This window comes from Cariama cristata, unplaced genomic scaffold (assembly GCF_000690535.1).
Source record: "Cariama cristata isolate BGI_N322 unplaced genomic scaffold, ASM69053v1 scaffold4732, whole genome shotgun sequence".
Taxonomy (NCBI): Eukaryota; Metazoa; Chordata; class Aves; order Cariamiformes; family Cariamidae; genus Cariama; species Cariama cristata.
In genome coordinates, this window is record NW_009601952.1 from 9,114 (window position 1) to 26,370 (window position 17,257).

Sequence of the window (17,257 nt, forward strand, 5' to 3'; positions counted from 1 at the left end):
CAGGAGAAATTTTGGTTTCCAATCAGTTCCAGCACAGAGCAGTTATGTACACAACCGGATTAGCCAAAGGGCTGCACACCCGTGGTTCCAGCGGAGCCCTGGAACGCTCAGGGATGCTGGGCTGCCAAAGGCAAAGGAAATGCCAGCGTTTGGACCCAACACTCAGCACCTGCTGATAAAAGCTAATTTCCCCCTCCTCCTGCCCCAGTTCTCAGCATTTACTCCTGCAATCCCACTGTACCATTACAGACCCAATCACACTAAAGTAAGCCTATTAAATTAAAATGACGTGCACATGGACAACAGTCCCCATACCCCTGAGTATAGTTTTGAGCAAATGGCTTGTTTCATAGTTTGTAAAATGCAGTTGGCAGGGGTTTAGTATTATTCTAGAAAACCCATATAGGCAACATTTCTTTCTCATAATATAGCACTATCAAAAATATGGACAGCGATTTTGCTTTTTATTTTTTTAAAAGGAAAACAGACTAAGAAAACACCTGTAGGCTAAGTTGCCAGGTCTTGACTTCTCTTTTGAAAAGCAGTTAGCCTCTAAAATCAAAATCACCCATGAAGCAATTCCATCTGAAATGAGACTCTGACTGAAGCATTCTTTTAGAGCTTACTCATGATGGGAGTTGCATCTGCTTTTCTACTCCCAAATTAAACACTGCAAGAAGATAAATCTTACCCCTCTAATCTTTTTGCACCATTAATATCAATCCATCTTTGTGGATGACTACTGAGAGAATTTTAAGTCAGCAAGATTTGGGGACCTAATTTGGTCTGTGTGGGAGTTTAGAAAAATTCCCAAGGCTGTTTCACCCAACTGCAACTAGTTAGGAGGGGCTTGGGGCTCAATGGGACTATCAGATCCAGAATGCAATTTTATTGGGGGGGGGGAGAAAATGGAGATTTGCTAGGTTGCTTTTCATGATCCAGATTGGAAAGCAAGTCTCTTCCAGTCTCTCCTGTAGGAGCTGCTCTAGTTTGAACAAATAGGGACGTAGTTATTGGGTCAGAGATAGATGGATAACTCCTTTACAACAGAAGCCACATTACCCTCTTGGGTTGCAAGGGACTGGGATATAAGCTTATGCTCATCTTGGGACTCCAACCTGGGTCTCCCATATCCCATATTCACTCTCCTGGGATCCCATCTCGGCTCCCTTTTCCCTCCTTTTGCTGGGTGAAACAAATCCAACATCTCAGGCTCTTTTCGTTGGATGGAAAAACCATTTCCTATCCAGCTAATACTAGTCTGCACAAAACACTTCGTCCTGCCACCCTTTGTCTCTTGGTCCAACTACAGAACAGGACCAACATAGACCCGTGAGCTATTTATATCTTGCTTAAACCAATGCTGAGGAACAATCCTTGCTCAGCCTCTCCTCTGTGTACACGTTTTACCTTTCCTCAATGAGATTTAGTCTGCTTTAGGGTTAACTGCATAGCAGATGTCCAAGACCTTTGAATCACACCTTAAAAGGGCTGAAAGACCAAATCCGTAATTGCAAGAGCAGAATCTCTGATTCACTGCAAACCATTTGTTATCAGCAATTAAGTTTCTTGCTGATAAATGATTCATGATTTGAAAGCCCATATTACTCACTTTTAACCATGGCAGAAATTCCTACATGGTTAATAACGCCTGGACTATGCATCTACTGTGATGGCCTGGGAAGTCTGAATGTGTGAAATGACCAATCATTTAATTACACAAAATAAGAGCTCTTACATATAAGATTATTTTTTTCTACAGACTGTGAATGAAAAGTAAGTATTTCAATTTCAACTTGACTGATGCAAATATAAACATAAACTGACTTCACTAGCAAATACAAACACCAACTTCTGCTTTACTGGAGGCAACAGAATTACAACAGTGTAACTGAGATCCAGACCTGGTCTACTAATTAAAAAGGCTTGGAAGCAAAGCTCCAAGCTCATGGTACACTCTAGTTCACAGTAACTAAGGCTTTTGTCAGCCATTTGATGTAATCGTTTATGGTGTTCAAAACTGTATTTTTCAAAACCCATTCAGACTATAAACCAGATGAGTCATGACCCTGTAACAGAAGGTAAATTATTCTCAAATATTTTATATTTGTGCATTAACACATGATTAGCCAAGAAAAAATGAATGCCCAAGTCCAAGAAGTAACTGACAAAAGACTGAAGGGAAAAATGAGAATCCTTAATTTTAATTTTATTATGGTGTAACCAGCTGTAAGGAATTACTGGTCTGAAGCACAGTATGCAATTGTCCTATCCTAAACATTTACTAAAGCCTATAATTCAGAATGATCCTGACTAGTGATGTCACCATTGGCAAGCTATGATTTTTTTTTCTTTTTTTGAAGAAGTCTACATTTCTCAGCAATTAGCACAAACATAGGCACAGCCTATGCACAGAAATGCTCAAGCATTTCTAGAGACTGTATTTCTTTACTGCCAGCTGCTTTGACTCTGAGATAAAAAAAAAAAGCAGTAAGTTCTGGACTGATCATACTTGATAGTTTGCTGGTAAGTAAAAGAATTCCTGTTTGAAATCAAATGGCATCAATAGGCCCTAAATGCAGGGCAGAATGCTTGCTACTAATGCAAGAATAGCTGGAAAGAATTACCATGATCTTATGCAAAAGTACTAAACACAACATGAAGTAACTATGCTAACAGAAAAGAAAAAAGCCTACAGCTTAATAAATTAAGCTACTTTCACACTAGGATATTATGTACTACCAGGCAGCTGATTTTTGAGTGAGGAGACTCATCAGGTGCCTAATAAGAGAAGAACAGCTCCATCGCTGTTCAAATTGATGTCATGGTTAACAAGCTGGCTACCATACAAGGCCAATCAGGCTACCAGTATTCCAGATTACTCACTAATGGCTTCACCAGCTTAACAAGTGTCAAACATACAGTGCCATTAATTGGGAGAGAGAGAGAGGATGAAAAAATATGCAGGAAGGAGGAAAGATGCCATTCACCTCCTGAGCAGCACAGCACCGAGCTGTCCATTAGCATGGCCTTCACCAAGGATCCAAACTAGCAAAAGAAAGAGAGACAGGCAGACTGAGGAGCAAGAGGAAGATTTCACACCCAAGGCACAATTCTTCGCTGTAAAAAGCTGTTTGGTCCACCTGTTCAGTGTCAAGGCAGATGGAGGCTGACCCTCGCACGGCCGAACACCCCGCCGTACTGCCCAGCACCCCTGCACACCGGGCTGTCCCCAGCAAAGGGGCAGTGGGCACCCGTCCAGGGTGTGCTGGCTCTTCCTAAACCACCACCAGCTACGGCCATTTACCCAGCGGGGAAGAAGCTGAACAAGGCCGATTAATGATAAAAATACTTGTCTTTTTTTAAATTTATTTTTAGTTCAAAGTGAATCACAACTTCCTGCCCCTCCCTCTCCCCTCCTGTGAAGACATAAGTACCTCCAGATCAACGTCTTTTTTTTCAAGCATCAAGGGTGTAACACGTTTCAACTGCTGCTAATACAGGTTTTAAGAGATTGTTTATGCAACTCCTTAAAGAGCAAAAAGGAAAAATCCCACATGCAAATGCAGATAAAACTTTTGGAATGTAAACACGTAATACACATAATTACTGCATTATCAGAAGTATTATGCATTTATCAAAACAGTTGAACATAACACTTTCCAACACATATTTGATATGGCCCAATTATAATTTAAAGGGAGACTGTATACCTATAAGGGTAACTGTATACTCCTATAAGAAAATCAGTCCTGCCATGACTTACAGATGCATGTGACAATACTGATGCCAAAAAAGGAGGGTTTAGTTTAATTTTACCCATGCCCTGCTAATTTTTTGATACTTGGCTTAATTCACTCAATACATTCTATAAAGGTATGTAAACAGTCCTGATTTAAAGACTAGAAAGATTGAAATGAAATCAACAGATCTGGACTGGTCAATGTTAATGTCTTCATTAACTCAGATACCTCATTTATCCCTGAGCACCTTAAAATTGTTCCTCCAAATCTCACTGAAGAACACGTAACTATTTCACAAGAATGTAAAACTGCATTTGGATAAATCTGTCTTACAAGTCCCATTTTCCTTCACTGGTTTTAAACAAAAAACCAAACAAAAAAACCCCAAACCAAACAAAAACACTGTTCCCTCCCCTTTGTTTTTTCACATGTGCTACAATACCTTTAAAAAAAATTCACCCTATCAAACAACATCACCTACAGACACGCTACAGACTACAAAAATATTGCATAGGAGTGTCAGTGGGCATAGTCTCACAACATGAGAGAAAATGCTAAGTTTTCTTTAAAATATTATGGCAACATTCTAATTTATTTTCCTTTTAAAAATCAAGTGGTTTCACTTTATTTCAAAATTGTACAAAATGGCCATGGCTGTTTATAAAAAAAAGTCTCTGTCTTGAGAATACGTGAAGTCTCAGGTGCATTAACAAAAGACCTGGAACCGTTCACAGTGCAGTGGAAAGCTTCTTTTGAGGCAGAAACTACAATTCATCCTTCTTCTTTCCTACTCTTTCATGGTCTCTTTCTCTCAGGGTTCGCATGAAAGTGGTGAAGCCAGACTCCTGGTTTTGAAGAAAGAAAAATATAGGTCATATTTTTACAAACAAACCAAAACAATGTGTCAAGAACACTTTCAGTTTCTGTATCCCATGGCAGAATATAAACTAGGGAGTGGTTACTGCTTCTGCGTTGCCTCATCATGCAGTGCTCTGGTCCAGTGCTGCTCTGCTGCAATGCAAGTGGAAAATATCCATGTAGATTCCCCATGTCAAACTTTGAAAAGATGGGACACAGAGAAAAAAGCCTTAAGAATCACAGGACAAGGTAAAAACTGTCCCTAGAAGTGCCATTGATGCCTTTTTGTCAAAAACACTCAAAGACATTTTCAAGCCACATCTGTATGCTACATGTCTCATTTTGAAAGCAGTTAGTGGATCATTTGTTGGCTATACACACGTTTGCCACTGTTCCTCATCCCTTAACAGTTTTGCTTATGATCTTCCTCCTTTTCCACACATTCAGTTGATGGGAATTACATTTTTTTCAAGTTACTACGAAAATTATTGTAAAACAACTTCAAACCCAGATGTCTAGATGCGAACCTCTGTATTTCAGGAACTTAGAATTTCTGATTATCTAAGGCTGTTGGATGCCAGCAGTTTCCTTTTCCAATGAAAGCTCTGAACACAACTCACAGGCGTTTCAAAAGGCTCAGATAGGTGGAGGTGTGAACACCTGTATTTGAACACGCTGACTAGTGGTACACCAACACTATAGCTGTCTCAGCAGGTAATACCGATCCCACCCAATGTGACTATTTTTACTTTTAAGAATCCCAAAACACACCAGTCAAAACTGCTGATAAAGAGGGAAAATACAAAGAGGTAGAGAACAACAAACAGAAGTCAGAGTTTGACTTAAAACAATGTTGGGGAACAACAAAACAAAGAAAAGAAAATAAAACAAAAGCTGGGAGGGTTTTGAGAAGGCTGGAAAACAAAACACTCTACCAAAACTATTCACTATTCTTCCACTGAAAAAAAATGAAGTGACAAGTTTTGGTCGTACGTCATCTCGGGACATCTGGCAATCAACAGCCCCCATGACAGGACCCCAGTTTTCAAAGCTGTGAGGCTGGCAGTCATTTAAGGTACACTTGGGTTAGAGGGTGTCCTGACTCTTCCTTGCTGGAGTTGCTTGGGGTGAAATGCCCTAAAATCTCTATTCTGGAACTGCAATTCCCTTGGCAGTGTGGAGGATCCTTACAGGCTACCGCTGGGGATAGTGCTGTTCCCCATAGCCAGCACCTCAGCGTGGGGTGGCAAGGAGCTGAGAGCTCCTGCTCTAGTACTGGCCATGGCTCCTGCTGTAGCATGTCATGTCGCTCCCATGGCAGCTGATATCACCTCTCTTCTTCCCTGCCCACGTGAAATGATGATACACCAGCTGGACCACACTGAACTAAATGCTTATGGACATCTACTGGTTTAGTGCCAGAATCAGGAATGGAAAGCAGGTTCCCTGGCTCCCCCTGCTCTCTCCTGAGATGTCTTTTGCGAAGTAGGAGGTGGTTGGCCGAGATGGCTCAAAAGGTATTGTCATGCTGATGAGAAGTCCTTTAACAGTGCAATCTCTTACTTACAAAAACAGGTTTGTGAACAGACCTGGAAACTTCATGGAAGGCACTGTGCTAAGCACTGCCTCCAGCATTACCAAGATAGGAGATAACAAAACCTAATTTGATGCTGCACAAGCAGAAGACCATAGGTCCCAGGAGAGGTGGAGGGCGAACACAGTTGCCAGCAGCAGAGAGATTGTGATGTTCCTGTTGGGTAATTTAATTCTACCCAAGAAAGGGTTGGCTGCATGAAGGGGATTAGTCAGTCCACTTTCCAGCATAGGGATAATCATCTCCCAACTGCTGTGGCCTCACAGCACTCCGGTCTTGCTAAATTCTTTTTATCAGCCACCACAGATCCTTCCTTTCATACATCATTTCTGTAAGTATGGGTTAGAAATACAAAAATTTTACTTAATTGTTGGCTACTGCACCCATCTTTATTTTTAAGAAAAGATCCACAATCGGAACTAAACACAGGATCCATAACAATGCCCGGATCAGCACCATAAAATGGTAATTACTGGGGTCCTAATGCTGGAGAAAACTGGGAGATGAAGCTCCATGAAGGCTTCCCTAAGATCCTGACTGACAAAGAACCTCAGAATCTGGCTTTTTATTTCATGCTTCTCTATAATTTGGTGGCTGTAATAGCGACAATAACTTTCAGGCAAGGCTCTTTTATCAAAATCACTGGATAGCTTGAAGATTCCAAGTTTTTCTTGCAGACCCCAGCTTCTCCAGGCAATCAATCACTGCTGAGGTGTAACCTCCCTCTAGGAGGTTATGACAAAGAACGCACACAAATAATTGGATTGCTCCCTTATTTTCAGGCACTTTACTACCACAGAAGGCATTATGCCATTTCTGTCCCTTGTACTCATAGCATATAATTAGCTGGCTACAGCAGAAAAAAGAATGAAGCTTCAGCCCACGAGCTAGATGGCACAATTTGTCTTTCCATCCTGAGCTCCAGGAGTGAATCTGATTCAGGGTGAATGAGATATTTAGTTTCTCCCAGTCTCCAAAGGACAGCTTTGTCCCTGCTATAAAACCAATGGTCTGTCACCATTTGGCAGCCTGGTGGACTCTTAACATGTTTGAGGTATATGTGTGATTCATATCCAGAACTGACAGGAGTAAGTTCTGTATTTTTTGGCATTTCTGCACCTAGCAGCAGCCCATGCAATAAAGCCTTAACTTTCACTCAGTCCAAATTCACTTGCAGTCTTCAGTTTAACGAATAAAATATACAACAAAGCATTACCAAAGCTACTCCTTTTGCCTCTTCTCATGTTCCTAAAATAGACCAAGTATGTTCCTAATGCAGAGATGTATAGAGGTGTGGCGGACAATGATTCATCCATGTAAGACAGTAACAGAAGTGGTTAAACATCCTTCCAGCATGGTAAAAATTTACTCCACAGATTTCATTTGCAAGGCAGTATAGGCAGAGGAGACCTTCCACCCTGTATCAGGTGATGACTCTTGCTTTCACTTACCCCTCTTTCTCCAGTATATTTTTCCACAAATTTCCCATAGTTGTAATAATTGAAGGTGGGGTAGCCATCAACACCCTCCTGCTTACACAGGTCGTGATTCTGTCCTTTGGCACAGTCCACTGCAGCGTAGGCAATCTGAAACGCAAGAGATCAGCATGAGGCAGGAGAAGACAAAGCAAGACTCTACTTCATGGTTATGCTGCTGCAGTTTAGACTGAACACTAGGAGAGACCCAAGTCTTCTGCCAAAAATGCAATGGCTTTTGTAACGGCTCAGCTGTGGAGGAAGACCAGAGGGTGGTCATCAGGTCAAGCCATGCAAAGGGAAGAGCAGAAGCCTGCTCCCTCCCAGTGCAATGCTGTGCTGCTCGCACAGCACCTGGCCTACGCAGCTGCAAGGTGTGTTCAACTTGGAGCAGAAAATCACCTTCCAAGCCTACCTGTTGAGCACTGCATTAGACTCCAAACAGGAAATCCAGAGGCTGTGTTAGCAAAACAAAATCCAAGCACAGCGGTCACAGCTCTATCACACTGCCACATTTTCCCCACGCGTTGATTTTAAGTGATGAACAGTGACAGGGTGACTTTGATAATGGGAACGACCCACCTAACCCAACCTCCTTCCCATGGCATGGCTAACGCTCAGAAAAGTTACCTCTTCTGTTCTTGGACAAGCATGGCTGGCCACTTATCAATGATTTTGACCCCAAATAGCTTTTGTAAACTCCATTCAGTTCTCCCAAGGACAAACAGGATGGATGAGAGACCACAGCATTGTCCAGCAACTAACACACCTAGAGAAGAAGGTTGCTTGCTTGCAATCTCAGCCTGGGTTTATGTTTCCTTTCCTATCTTTTTTCAGTCTATCCTTTAAGGTAGGGACTGTATGTTATGTGCAGCTATTAGCAAAATGGGCATTAATTCCTTTGGAAACCTCTAGATGCTACTGTCAGACAAACAAATCCTGAGTAGGAAACAGCCTGCCGTGCTCTCAGCCCGTTGGCAGCAGAGCAACACCCTCCATCCCTGCCCGCTTCAGCACAGGCAGAGCGAGGAAGTGCAACCTTACAGCTCTAGAGCATCACCTCAGGCTAACCCTAGTTTAGAGCATTTGACATTTGAAACCTGAATCTATGAAATATTGAGGAGGGGCTGCACTTAACATTTCTGATGTATAAACAAAATGCAATTCATAGGCTCTACTTAAAGCAGCGGAGCCCTCTGCTGTGATTTCACACTGACTGTTCCCGCGAGGGGCAGTTCCAACTCTGGACATACCCTGCTGCTCACCCAGGCTTGCCTTCACAGCCCCCTCACATGGCTCTGCTGAAGAACAAGCAGGTTCAAGTACAAACTATGTAAAACCCCAAACAAATTAGAGGAACAATTTTTGCAATTGTGGGTTACAATGTATCAAATGCTAATTTCATAGCAGACACATCTTAACTTGAAATTTCCGTTCCATGAGCCTCCTTCGAACAATCTGATAAAATACCTTTTGCTTGCATGACTTTAGGGTTGCAGTTGAACTGTTCTTCCATAATTAAAAGATCACTTAATATTCCATAATGCCCTCCAGTTTCATGGTGACACTGTCAAAATGAGAAAACCTGATCTCATTATCCTAGCAGTAATTAAAGAGATTGGCAAAGCCAACTTCAGTCAATTTGCATGTTTTGTTTTGGCTTTGAAAGCCTGACAAGACAATACTGGGTAAGATCTTGCTTAGGTCTATCTTCCGATGGAAAGCCCTACATAAAGTGAGCAGTGTTCTTACCTTAAATATTTGGTTTCTGTTTTCCCATTTTAAACATTAATAAGGCTATTACAGAAACAAGACTCTTGAGAGCTGTTAAAAACACATATGATCACACTTTTTTTTTTTCTTTTTGTAAACAGAAAGACTCCTACTCATTCAGGGCCAGTTAAAATTAAAGGTTAGGAATAATACACCGCAAAAGAGTTTCATCTAAGTATTTATGCCTTCCTGACCTTAGCAGCTGGCCGAAATTTAGAGCCCTGACAGCTACTTCTGTGTAAAGGAAAGCTTACAATGGAGACAATTACGTATTTCATGTCACAGTATTAATTAGAAAGAATACTGGAAGTCCTGGTTCCCTGAAAGCAGAAAGAATAAATAAAACAGTTTTTTTCTCACTGCTCTAAATATCTCACAGGGAAAGATTACAGCCAGAAAAGGGGGAAGGTATATGTGCACTCATCCAAATCTTAGTAGCTGGTCTGAGGCATGAAACTGCTGTGACTGATGACCCATCTGTTCTTAGTGTCTTGGAGATTAAGAAAAGTATTTTTTAGTACATTGGAAGGAAGACAAGCCCTCTTTATCTGTACCTCTCTGGAAACATCTAGACTGCCTTTGGTGGGAGCAAAGAGCCCAACTTCATTTACAGAAGGCTTTTGTGAGAATAGCCCCTTGTGAGGAGAGGGTGCAGTGGAGGAACGCCATGCTGTAAGCCACTGTTAACCTCGCTCAGCACATCTTTACTTGTTGCCTCAAAACAGATGACTGATGGACTATAAGGAGGTGGCTTCTGAAAGAAATGCTTAGTAGTCTGCTTGAGATACAGCTCTCCTCTAAAGCACGTGGAAATCTAAGCTGGTCCATCTGCGCATTTGTTGAGCACTGAAGTAATGCACAAAGATCTCAGTCTAAGTCTGGCTGCAACAGTCACATTAGCCTAATGCTATGCCTAATCTAACAGGTCTAATGGCAAGGGACATGTACACCTGGAGCAGCATTTGGAGGACATGTCCATGGTCTGTTATTCTCTGAAATGCTCCTGATGCAAGCTCCCACACAGCCCCACGGACTCACCGCTGCTCCTGCAAACGTCATTTTGAGCCCAGTTCTTCAGAACAAACATTCCCGTTCCGTTATTTTTACAGCCAGTGAGAGAGGAGAAACGGCAATTTTCAAAAGCCTTGTAACTCATATAGACCTGAGCAAAATTTCAGAGAGACATCTAATTCCCAAGATTGTATGCGAGGCTGCATTTCAAATGCCTGCTGCCAACAGCAGCTGAGTAAGAGTACTTAGGAGAGCTTGAGTGATTACTTTAGAGTGGAAATGTTAAGGCAGCCTAAATATAGAGGTTGCTACCATCTCTAGTCACTCATTACCATAGCATCACAGTCCTAATTGTCTTGCCTGTCTCACAGCGGATGATCAAATATAGTGCACTGCAAGAAGAGGAAAGTAATGCTGAAAAACACTTGTAGCAAAACTCACTTCTGGACAGAGGACCAGTTCCAATCTCAATTGTATCCACTTCAGACAGCTGAACTCCGAGACATACCAGAATTTCAGCAAACAGCACCGATGTCCTTCGCTTCCTTCTCTTTGTGTTTTCATGGACAATGAATATTAAACTCCATTTTTGGTAGAGCAGTGTCCTACAGCAGTTTTCAGTTAGGGTGAATTACTTCATGACTATACTGAAAGGCTGCACATAAAAAGATGCAGCCCCCAAAAAGAAAGGCTTTGCTTGAGTCCTGGCTCAAGTGAGCAGTGATACCTTGCAGGGAGGTTTTCCTCTCATTCTCAATCTTCTTAGCAATGATCAGTTTTTCTGCATCGCTAAAGGAGGAAACTGAGTCAGGAAAAGTAACAACCGAAAAAACCTCCATCAAAATATGGTTAAAGACTTCTGGAGAATATTGCTCTCAGAAATGATCTTCATATTCAACTACCAGCAACAAGTTACATGGAAGTTCACTGGAAAGCATAGGTTAGCAAGACTTATATGCTTTGCCTTGTAAAAACACTAACTTTATTCAACCAGAAAGTGCAGACAGATTAAGCATAAGACACCTCTGATATGTATCCAGGAGCCAAGACACTTGGCATCACCTCTCATGAATTCCCTCTCATCAAGAGGGAAAAATACCTCTAAAAATCTGTAAGAGCAAGAAACTGTCCTAATGCCGGTGTAAGACTTATGTGTGTGTGTATGTACATATATAGAGAGATATATATGGCCGTTATGGAAAAACCCAGTGTAACAGTTTTCAGAAGACAAGACTGATTTTATGGAGATTTTGATTGTTAGAGCTAAAATTTAGTTTCTTGAGCTTTCCAAACTTTCCTCTAACCAGAGGGGAAAATCCACTGAAAAAACATTTCAGGAAGAAAAAACCCTAAGTGCTATACCTGCAACATGCACAAAACTCCACGGGGTTACGGATTCTCCATAACCCAAAGCTGCTCTGCCTTAGATATTGACAATGCATCATTATATACAAGTTCTCTCTCCAGAGGCAATGCTGTTCAGATTTATCACCATCCTGTTCAGTAGCTGTCGCAGAAATAAAATAGTTATCAAATGAAAAGATAATCAATCAGAGACTGTGGACCCCAGAGGAAGTTAACTGGAGTACATCCAGCTTTCATTGGTACCTCCTCACAACTGGTATCCAGCTTGTAATAATTAATAACATCAGGTTAGTATGCATAATGATGCATAATAATTATGCATAATAATAATAAAAAATTTTAAAAAATACCAGATTACTATGCATTTCTCCTTTATTCCATAGTCAGTATAGTTTAACAAGACTCTAGCAAAATCTGGGACTGGAAAATATCTACCTGATCAGGGAAGTCCCACAGCAACGTTTCATGGTTTTACCAAAGAAGTGGGAGCTTAACTACAGAGTTGTAAACTTAACTCTGCACAGCATTAGAATGTGAGCAACGTATGACCAGCTCTGAAGAGCTCTTAAAAAAGGAAATAGAGCATGGCATATTGTTCAGATGAAGTGGTCTGATCATCAACGCCGAGCTGCTGCAAAAATCAGAACTTTTCATTTAGGTGCTTAAATAGAAGTGGAGATATGCTGAAAATGTGACCATTGATCTCTGTGTGCCTCAACTGTAACAGAAGGATGATGCCTTATTTTTTTACTGCGTTAAGTGTTAGAAGGAAAAAGAAGAACTTGCAGTATCATTTAATAATCATACATCAGGAATCACAGTTCCCTTCCAACAGAACTATGAAAAAACTTTTTGCTCTAGAGGAATCTTGCAGGTAAGGAACACAATTACATCCAGTGGTTCAAATACATGTGTGGAAAATTCAAAGTGGGATCCTTTGACCTGCCAGATAACTCCTCCTTTCTATTCTTAAATCTCGTTCATTTTAACAGTTTGTCTCCCAGTCACTATATGATGATATAGTAAAAATAACCCCCCCGCAATCCTAGTTGCTCTCCTGTTAAAATATGTACTGTCACACACTGGTTTATTGATTCAAGGAAATAAATCTCTGCTGGAGCTAATATTGACTTTTGTTATGAAAATGGAAGTGAATAACTAACTGAATAATGATTTGAGAGAGGAATGATATATGACAAGCTTAAAAAAAATTAAAATAAAAGTAAAATTGCAGCATGGAAAAGAATGCTTCCAAGCAACATTTTTAAAGTATAGTCAATTCCAGACAACAATTACCTGATTGTTAGGGAAAAAAAAAGTCTGTTGTTGCCAAATGTCTTAAAAGCACCTATGAATAAGACAGATGTGCATTCTTCTCTATGATTACTCCATAGGTTTCTATTTATATTACCTGTTCTGGATCCTAATGGCAGTTACGAGCTGGCCTGCTAAAGCTTGTTGCAATTCAGCTACAGTTCTCAATGTGAAAGGCCTTGCAAATGGAAGATTCATTATTGGCTGCCCTGATGTGCCATAGCAGCATTACCATAGCTGCAATTCATCAGCTGTTCTCAAAGCGGGCCTATTTGCAAAGGGAAGATCCATTAGTAGGCACCATGATGTACAGTGCTAACATCACTATATTTAATGAGTCTAATTAAAAAGAAATTCAACTCATGCTTTTTAAGCAAATAGGGATCAAATTCTTGGCCAAACTAAAACATTAACTCATTTGGCTAACTCTGTACAGTGATTTGGTTGGTATAATGATTTTAAACCCTGGTTCAAACCATGGTTCACAATACACAGTGGGGACTCACTGGTTTCACTACTGTCTTGCAGCCCCCACGCTAGCACCTCAACTCACCCCATCAGCTGCACCCTTTCCAGCAATCTCTGCCACAGCTGTTTCTGTACAAACTCACTAGAACCCAGTTGCACTGCTCTGATTTAGGTCAGTGCATTTGTACAGGACCAGTCTTCTGTGAAAATGGAGAAGATTGGTCAAACAGCAGCCCCTTTGGGGCAGTTCCAGAGATTTGTTACTGAGAGGGCTTGAGGAGTCAAGAGCTTTCCTTCAGCAAATCCAAGCTGGACCATCACAAATCTGTTCCTTCAAGCTCAACTTTAGGATCAGCCAAAAGGCAGAATACAAATTTTTTGAAGATTTAGCTGCTGCCCTTTCAAGAGTCTCTGGAGTAGTTAGTGAACATGCCTTCCTGCTCCGTTCAATCTGTTCAGCAAAGTGACAATCCTCACATTTGCATTTTCTGACATACACTGGTCATTGCCAAAACTCAAGCTGTGGAGCACAGGCCAAAGGCTTTCCCCTGGCAGCTGTATGCAAAGACCACAGTGCCCCAAGGCAAGAATGTTCCAGACAGCTTTTTTTTTTTTCCCCCTTTTTCTTTTTTTTTTTTTTTTTTCTTTCTTCTTAAATAACTGAAAGCAATATGCTAACTGCTTCACTGGACTAGCTCTCCACTGATCTGGTCTTACTGGCACTGAATTTCTCCAGGTATATGGAAAGATGCAGAGGCTCTGGTTTATGGGTTACACCCAGAGCCCCATTTTGCAATAGCCACACGACTGCCTTAGGCAAGCGAGCAGGCTTGGAATTTCTGCTAAAACCACCAGCAGTGATGTGGCCAACAAGAACTGACATTTGGGGCCAATGTTCTGAGCACTGCATTTTTAAACTCCAACTCCAGCAGTGCAGATGATGAAAAAGTACACAGCATTACAAACAGCCCCGGGAGAGGGGGGCTTATGCGCCAAAACCACCCCCTTAAAGTGCATCTGCAGAGCCAAAGACATGTATTTAACAGCTTCAAGCTCTGCTCATCTTCGAAATTCCAATGTAAAGACTCAAGGTCTCCCAGAGAATACTTTTTAAGATACCATTTATAACCAGTTCAAGGCTGGAATGTTTTTGATTGTTCTTTGGCTTCTAAAGAATTCAATGTTTAATTAAAGGACCACCCCTACTGAAAAGAAGATACAGTTTAAATGCTATCATATCTGTTAAAGTGAAAAAAAACTTTCTCCAGTGGGGAAAAAAAAAAAAAAAGACGACACTACTACAGACTAAAAATTAAAATTAGTAACCTTTCCCTGTTTTTGAAAGAAGAAATAATTCTTCTCTCTTACGCAGTAATTTTCATGCAGTCTGAAAGCCTACAGAACTACGAATTAGTTTGAAGGCTCAGCCCTGGTTGAAACATGGGACTATGCCCAGTGTTGATTGTGGGAACAGCCATGTGCCCTTCTGAAGTCTTAAACAGGTTTGTTTTCTTTTCCACAAGGGCACAAACTGGCAGCAAGAAGTACCTTGGCAGGTTATGGCTGTACACAATTAAACAGGGCTCCCCAGATAATCAATCCCTGGCACTTTCCTAAGTCATCGGGGTGGAATAACATCATTTTCCCTAACTGCACACACCTCTTTGAAACTGTACCAGCCTTAATATTCCCTACTGGCTCTCCTGTTCCAACTCATTACATTTTATACCTCCCCACTTCAGCCTTAAACTGAAGTCAAGAGTTGCAACTGTCAATCACTGCTCTGCTCTTGGAGTCCTTTCATAACCTGCAGTCTGAACGGAAAGCTTCAGAAGCCTACATTTACCACCACCACCACATCCAATAAACTGCACCATGATTCAGATGGCTTGTTAATACATCCTGGGGCTCTAATAAGCAAGTTTCACACTGTTTGGTACATTTGCTTCATCTCCTCTGACTGAAATTTTAATGAGTTTAGGAAAAAGAGGCTTCATTGGAAACTACCAGAAAAGTGGGAAAACAAGGATACTTTCTCAGAGATCCTGGAAACAAACAAGTAACCAAAAGGCATCTGAACACACAAATTCATAGCAGTAAGAGAACTGAAAGCTGCATGCCTCTAAATCTTCTGTGTGCCAGAGGGCATAAGTGACGGACTTCTAATTTTATGCAGTCAGTGATACAAGAATGATTTGCTTCTTGTCAATCTGATATGTCTTCTTTGAGTTACAGAAAAGATGAGAGGAAAAGAAAAAAAAAATGACAGAAATTCTTCTGTTATGGTAGCTGGCAGATTAACAGGGGTATAACTGTTAGAAAATTACCTCTTCATTTAGATTAGAATATAGAATAGAATGGACTATTTCAGTTGGAAGGGACCTACAATGATCATCTAGTCCAACCGCCTGACAACTTCAGGGCTGTCCAAAAGTTAAAGCATGTTGCTAAGGGCAGCGTCCAAATGCCTCTTAAACACTGACAGGCTTGGGGCACCGATCACCTCTCTAGGAAGCCTGTTCCAGTGTCTGACCACCCTCTCAGTAAAGAAATGCTTCCTAATGTCCAGTCTAAACCTCCCCTGGCACAGCTTTGAACCATTCCCATGATCCGTTCCCTTTGAACCATTCACTGGATCCCAGGGAGAAGAGCTCAGCACCTCCCTCTCCACTTCACTTCCTCAGGAAGCTGTAGAGAGCAATTTCCCTATTAAATTGACAAATCTTTTCTATGCCACACCTAAACACAAAGCAATTGGGAAGCTGGAACAAATTTGGAGATCAGAATGAAATACAGTTCACTCAAAGATAATAAGGAGGTTTATAGCTAGTTATCTGGTTAAATCGAGTGGCTCAGGTGGTTCTTTTTTAATCCCAGATATGCATGCACTCAGTCAAAATGGTTCAGCTGATGCAAGGAAATGAACTGGTGTGCTTCAGCCATAGATGTATTTTCAAGGCAGAAGCACAGGGGTGCTAGATGGGGCCAACATCCCGGACTCAAGTCAGCCAACTTACAGAAATATATTATATTTATGCTATGCAAGCAAAGATTAGTTATATGATTGAGGTCTTCAGGACTGTCATACAACTTGTGGTTTCTCCGCATGCACCCCAATGGTTGCCCAAAGTTGAAGGGGAATGGAGATGATGTAAATTATCTTTTATTAATCTTCAATGAGAAAGAATGTGTTTTGCTTCATAGAAAAGAACTCTTACAGAAAGAATTAAACAGAAAAGTTAACAAATTAAGGAAAACAGAATAGGTTAAAAGCGTAACTCAGTTTGACCAAAAAAGATACAACTCCTAAGATGCAGATACATTTCTATTAGTGTAACAGCAACTTTATCTACAAGCCTATCACCTTATCAATAAGCAAAGCCTATAAAGTACAAATGGTGGAAAACATTCTTAAATATCTCAGAAATAATTAATAGCAAGTTACCTTTCGATCTTCTTTAAAGACTTCGGCAGCAGTTGTAAAATGTGGAATGGCATTTTTACAGTGAGGACACCCTGTTTGACACAGGAAGAAAAAAACAGCATAAACATTAGTTGTAAATAAGATACTGGGACAAACTCAAGACACAAGGTGAATTAGTGGAAAATTTGTATTGAAAATAATTCTAGACAAGAGTTCTCCAGTTCTGGGAAGA

The 17,257-nt window shown here is 40.9% G+C and overlaps 1 protein-coding gene across 1 annotated transcript in view; it reads right to left on the bottom strand.

Annotated features, from left to right (window-relative positions):
• Positions 1 to 4,327: 4,327 nt before the first annotated feature.
• PDIA5 (protein disulfide isomerase family A, member 5) overlaps positions 4,328 to 17,257 on the bottom strand; it is a 66,433-nt gene continuing 53,503 nt past the window's right edge. The window contains exons 10-12 of the mRNA XM_009710631.1: positions 17,047 to 17,117; positions 7,647 to 7,781; positions 4,328 to 4,588 (exon numbers count right to left, since the gene is read on the bottom strand). Coding sequence (XP_009708933.1) covers positions 4,508 to 4,588; positions 7,647 to 7,781; positions 17,047 to 17,117 — 287 coding nt within the window. The 3' untranslated portion in view covers positions 4,328 to 4,507. The remainder of the gene's footprint in view (positions 4,589 to 7,646; positions 7,782 to 17,046; positions 17,118 to 17,257) is intronic.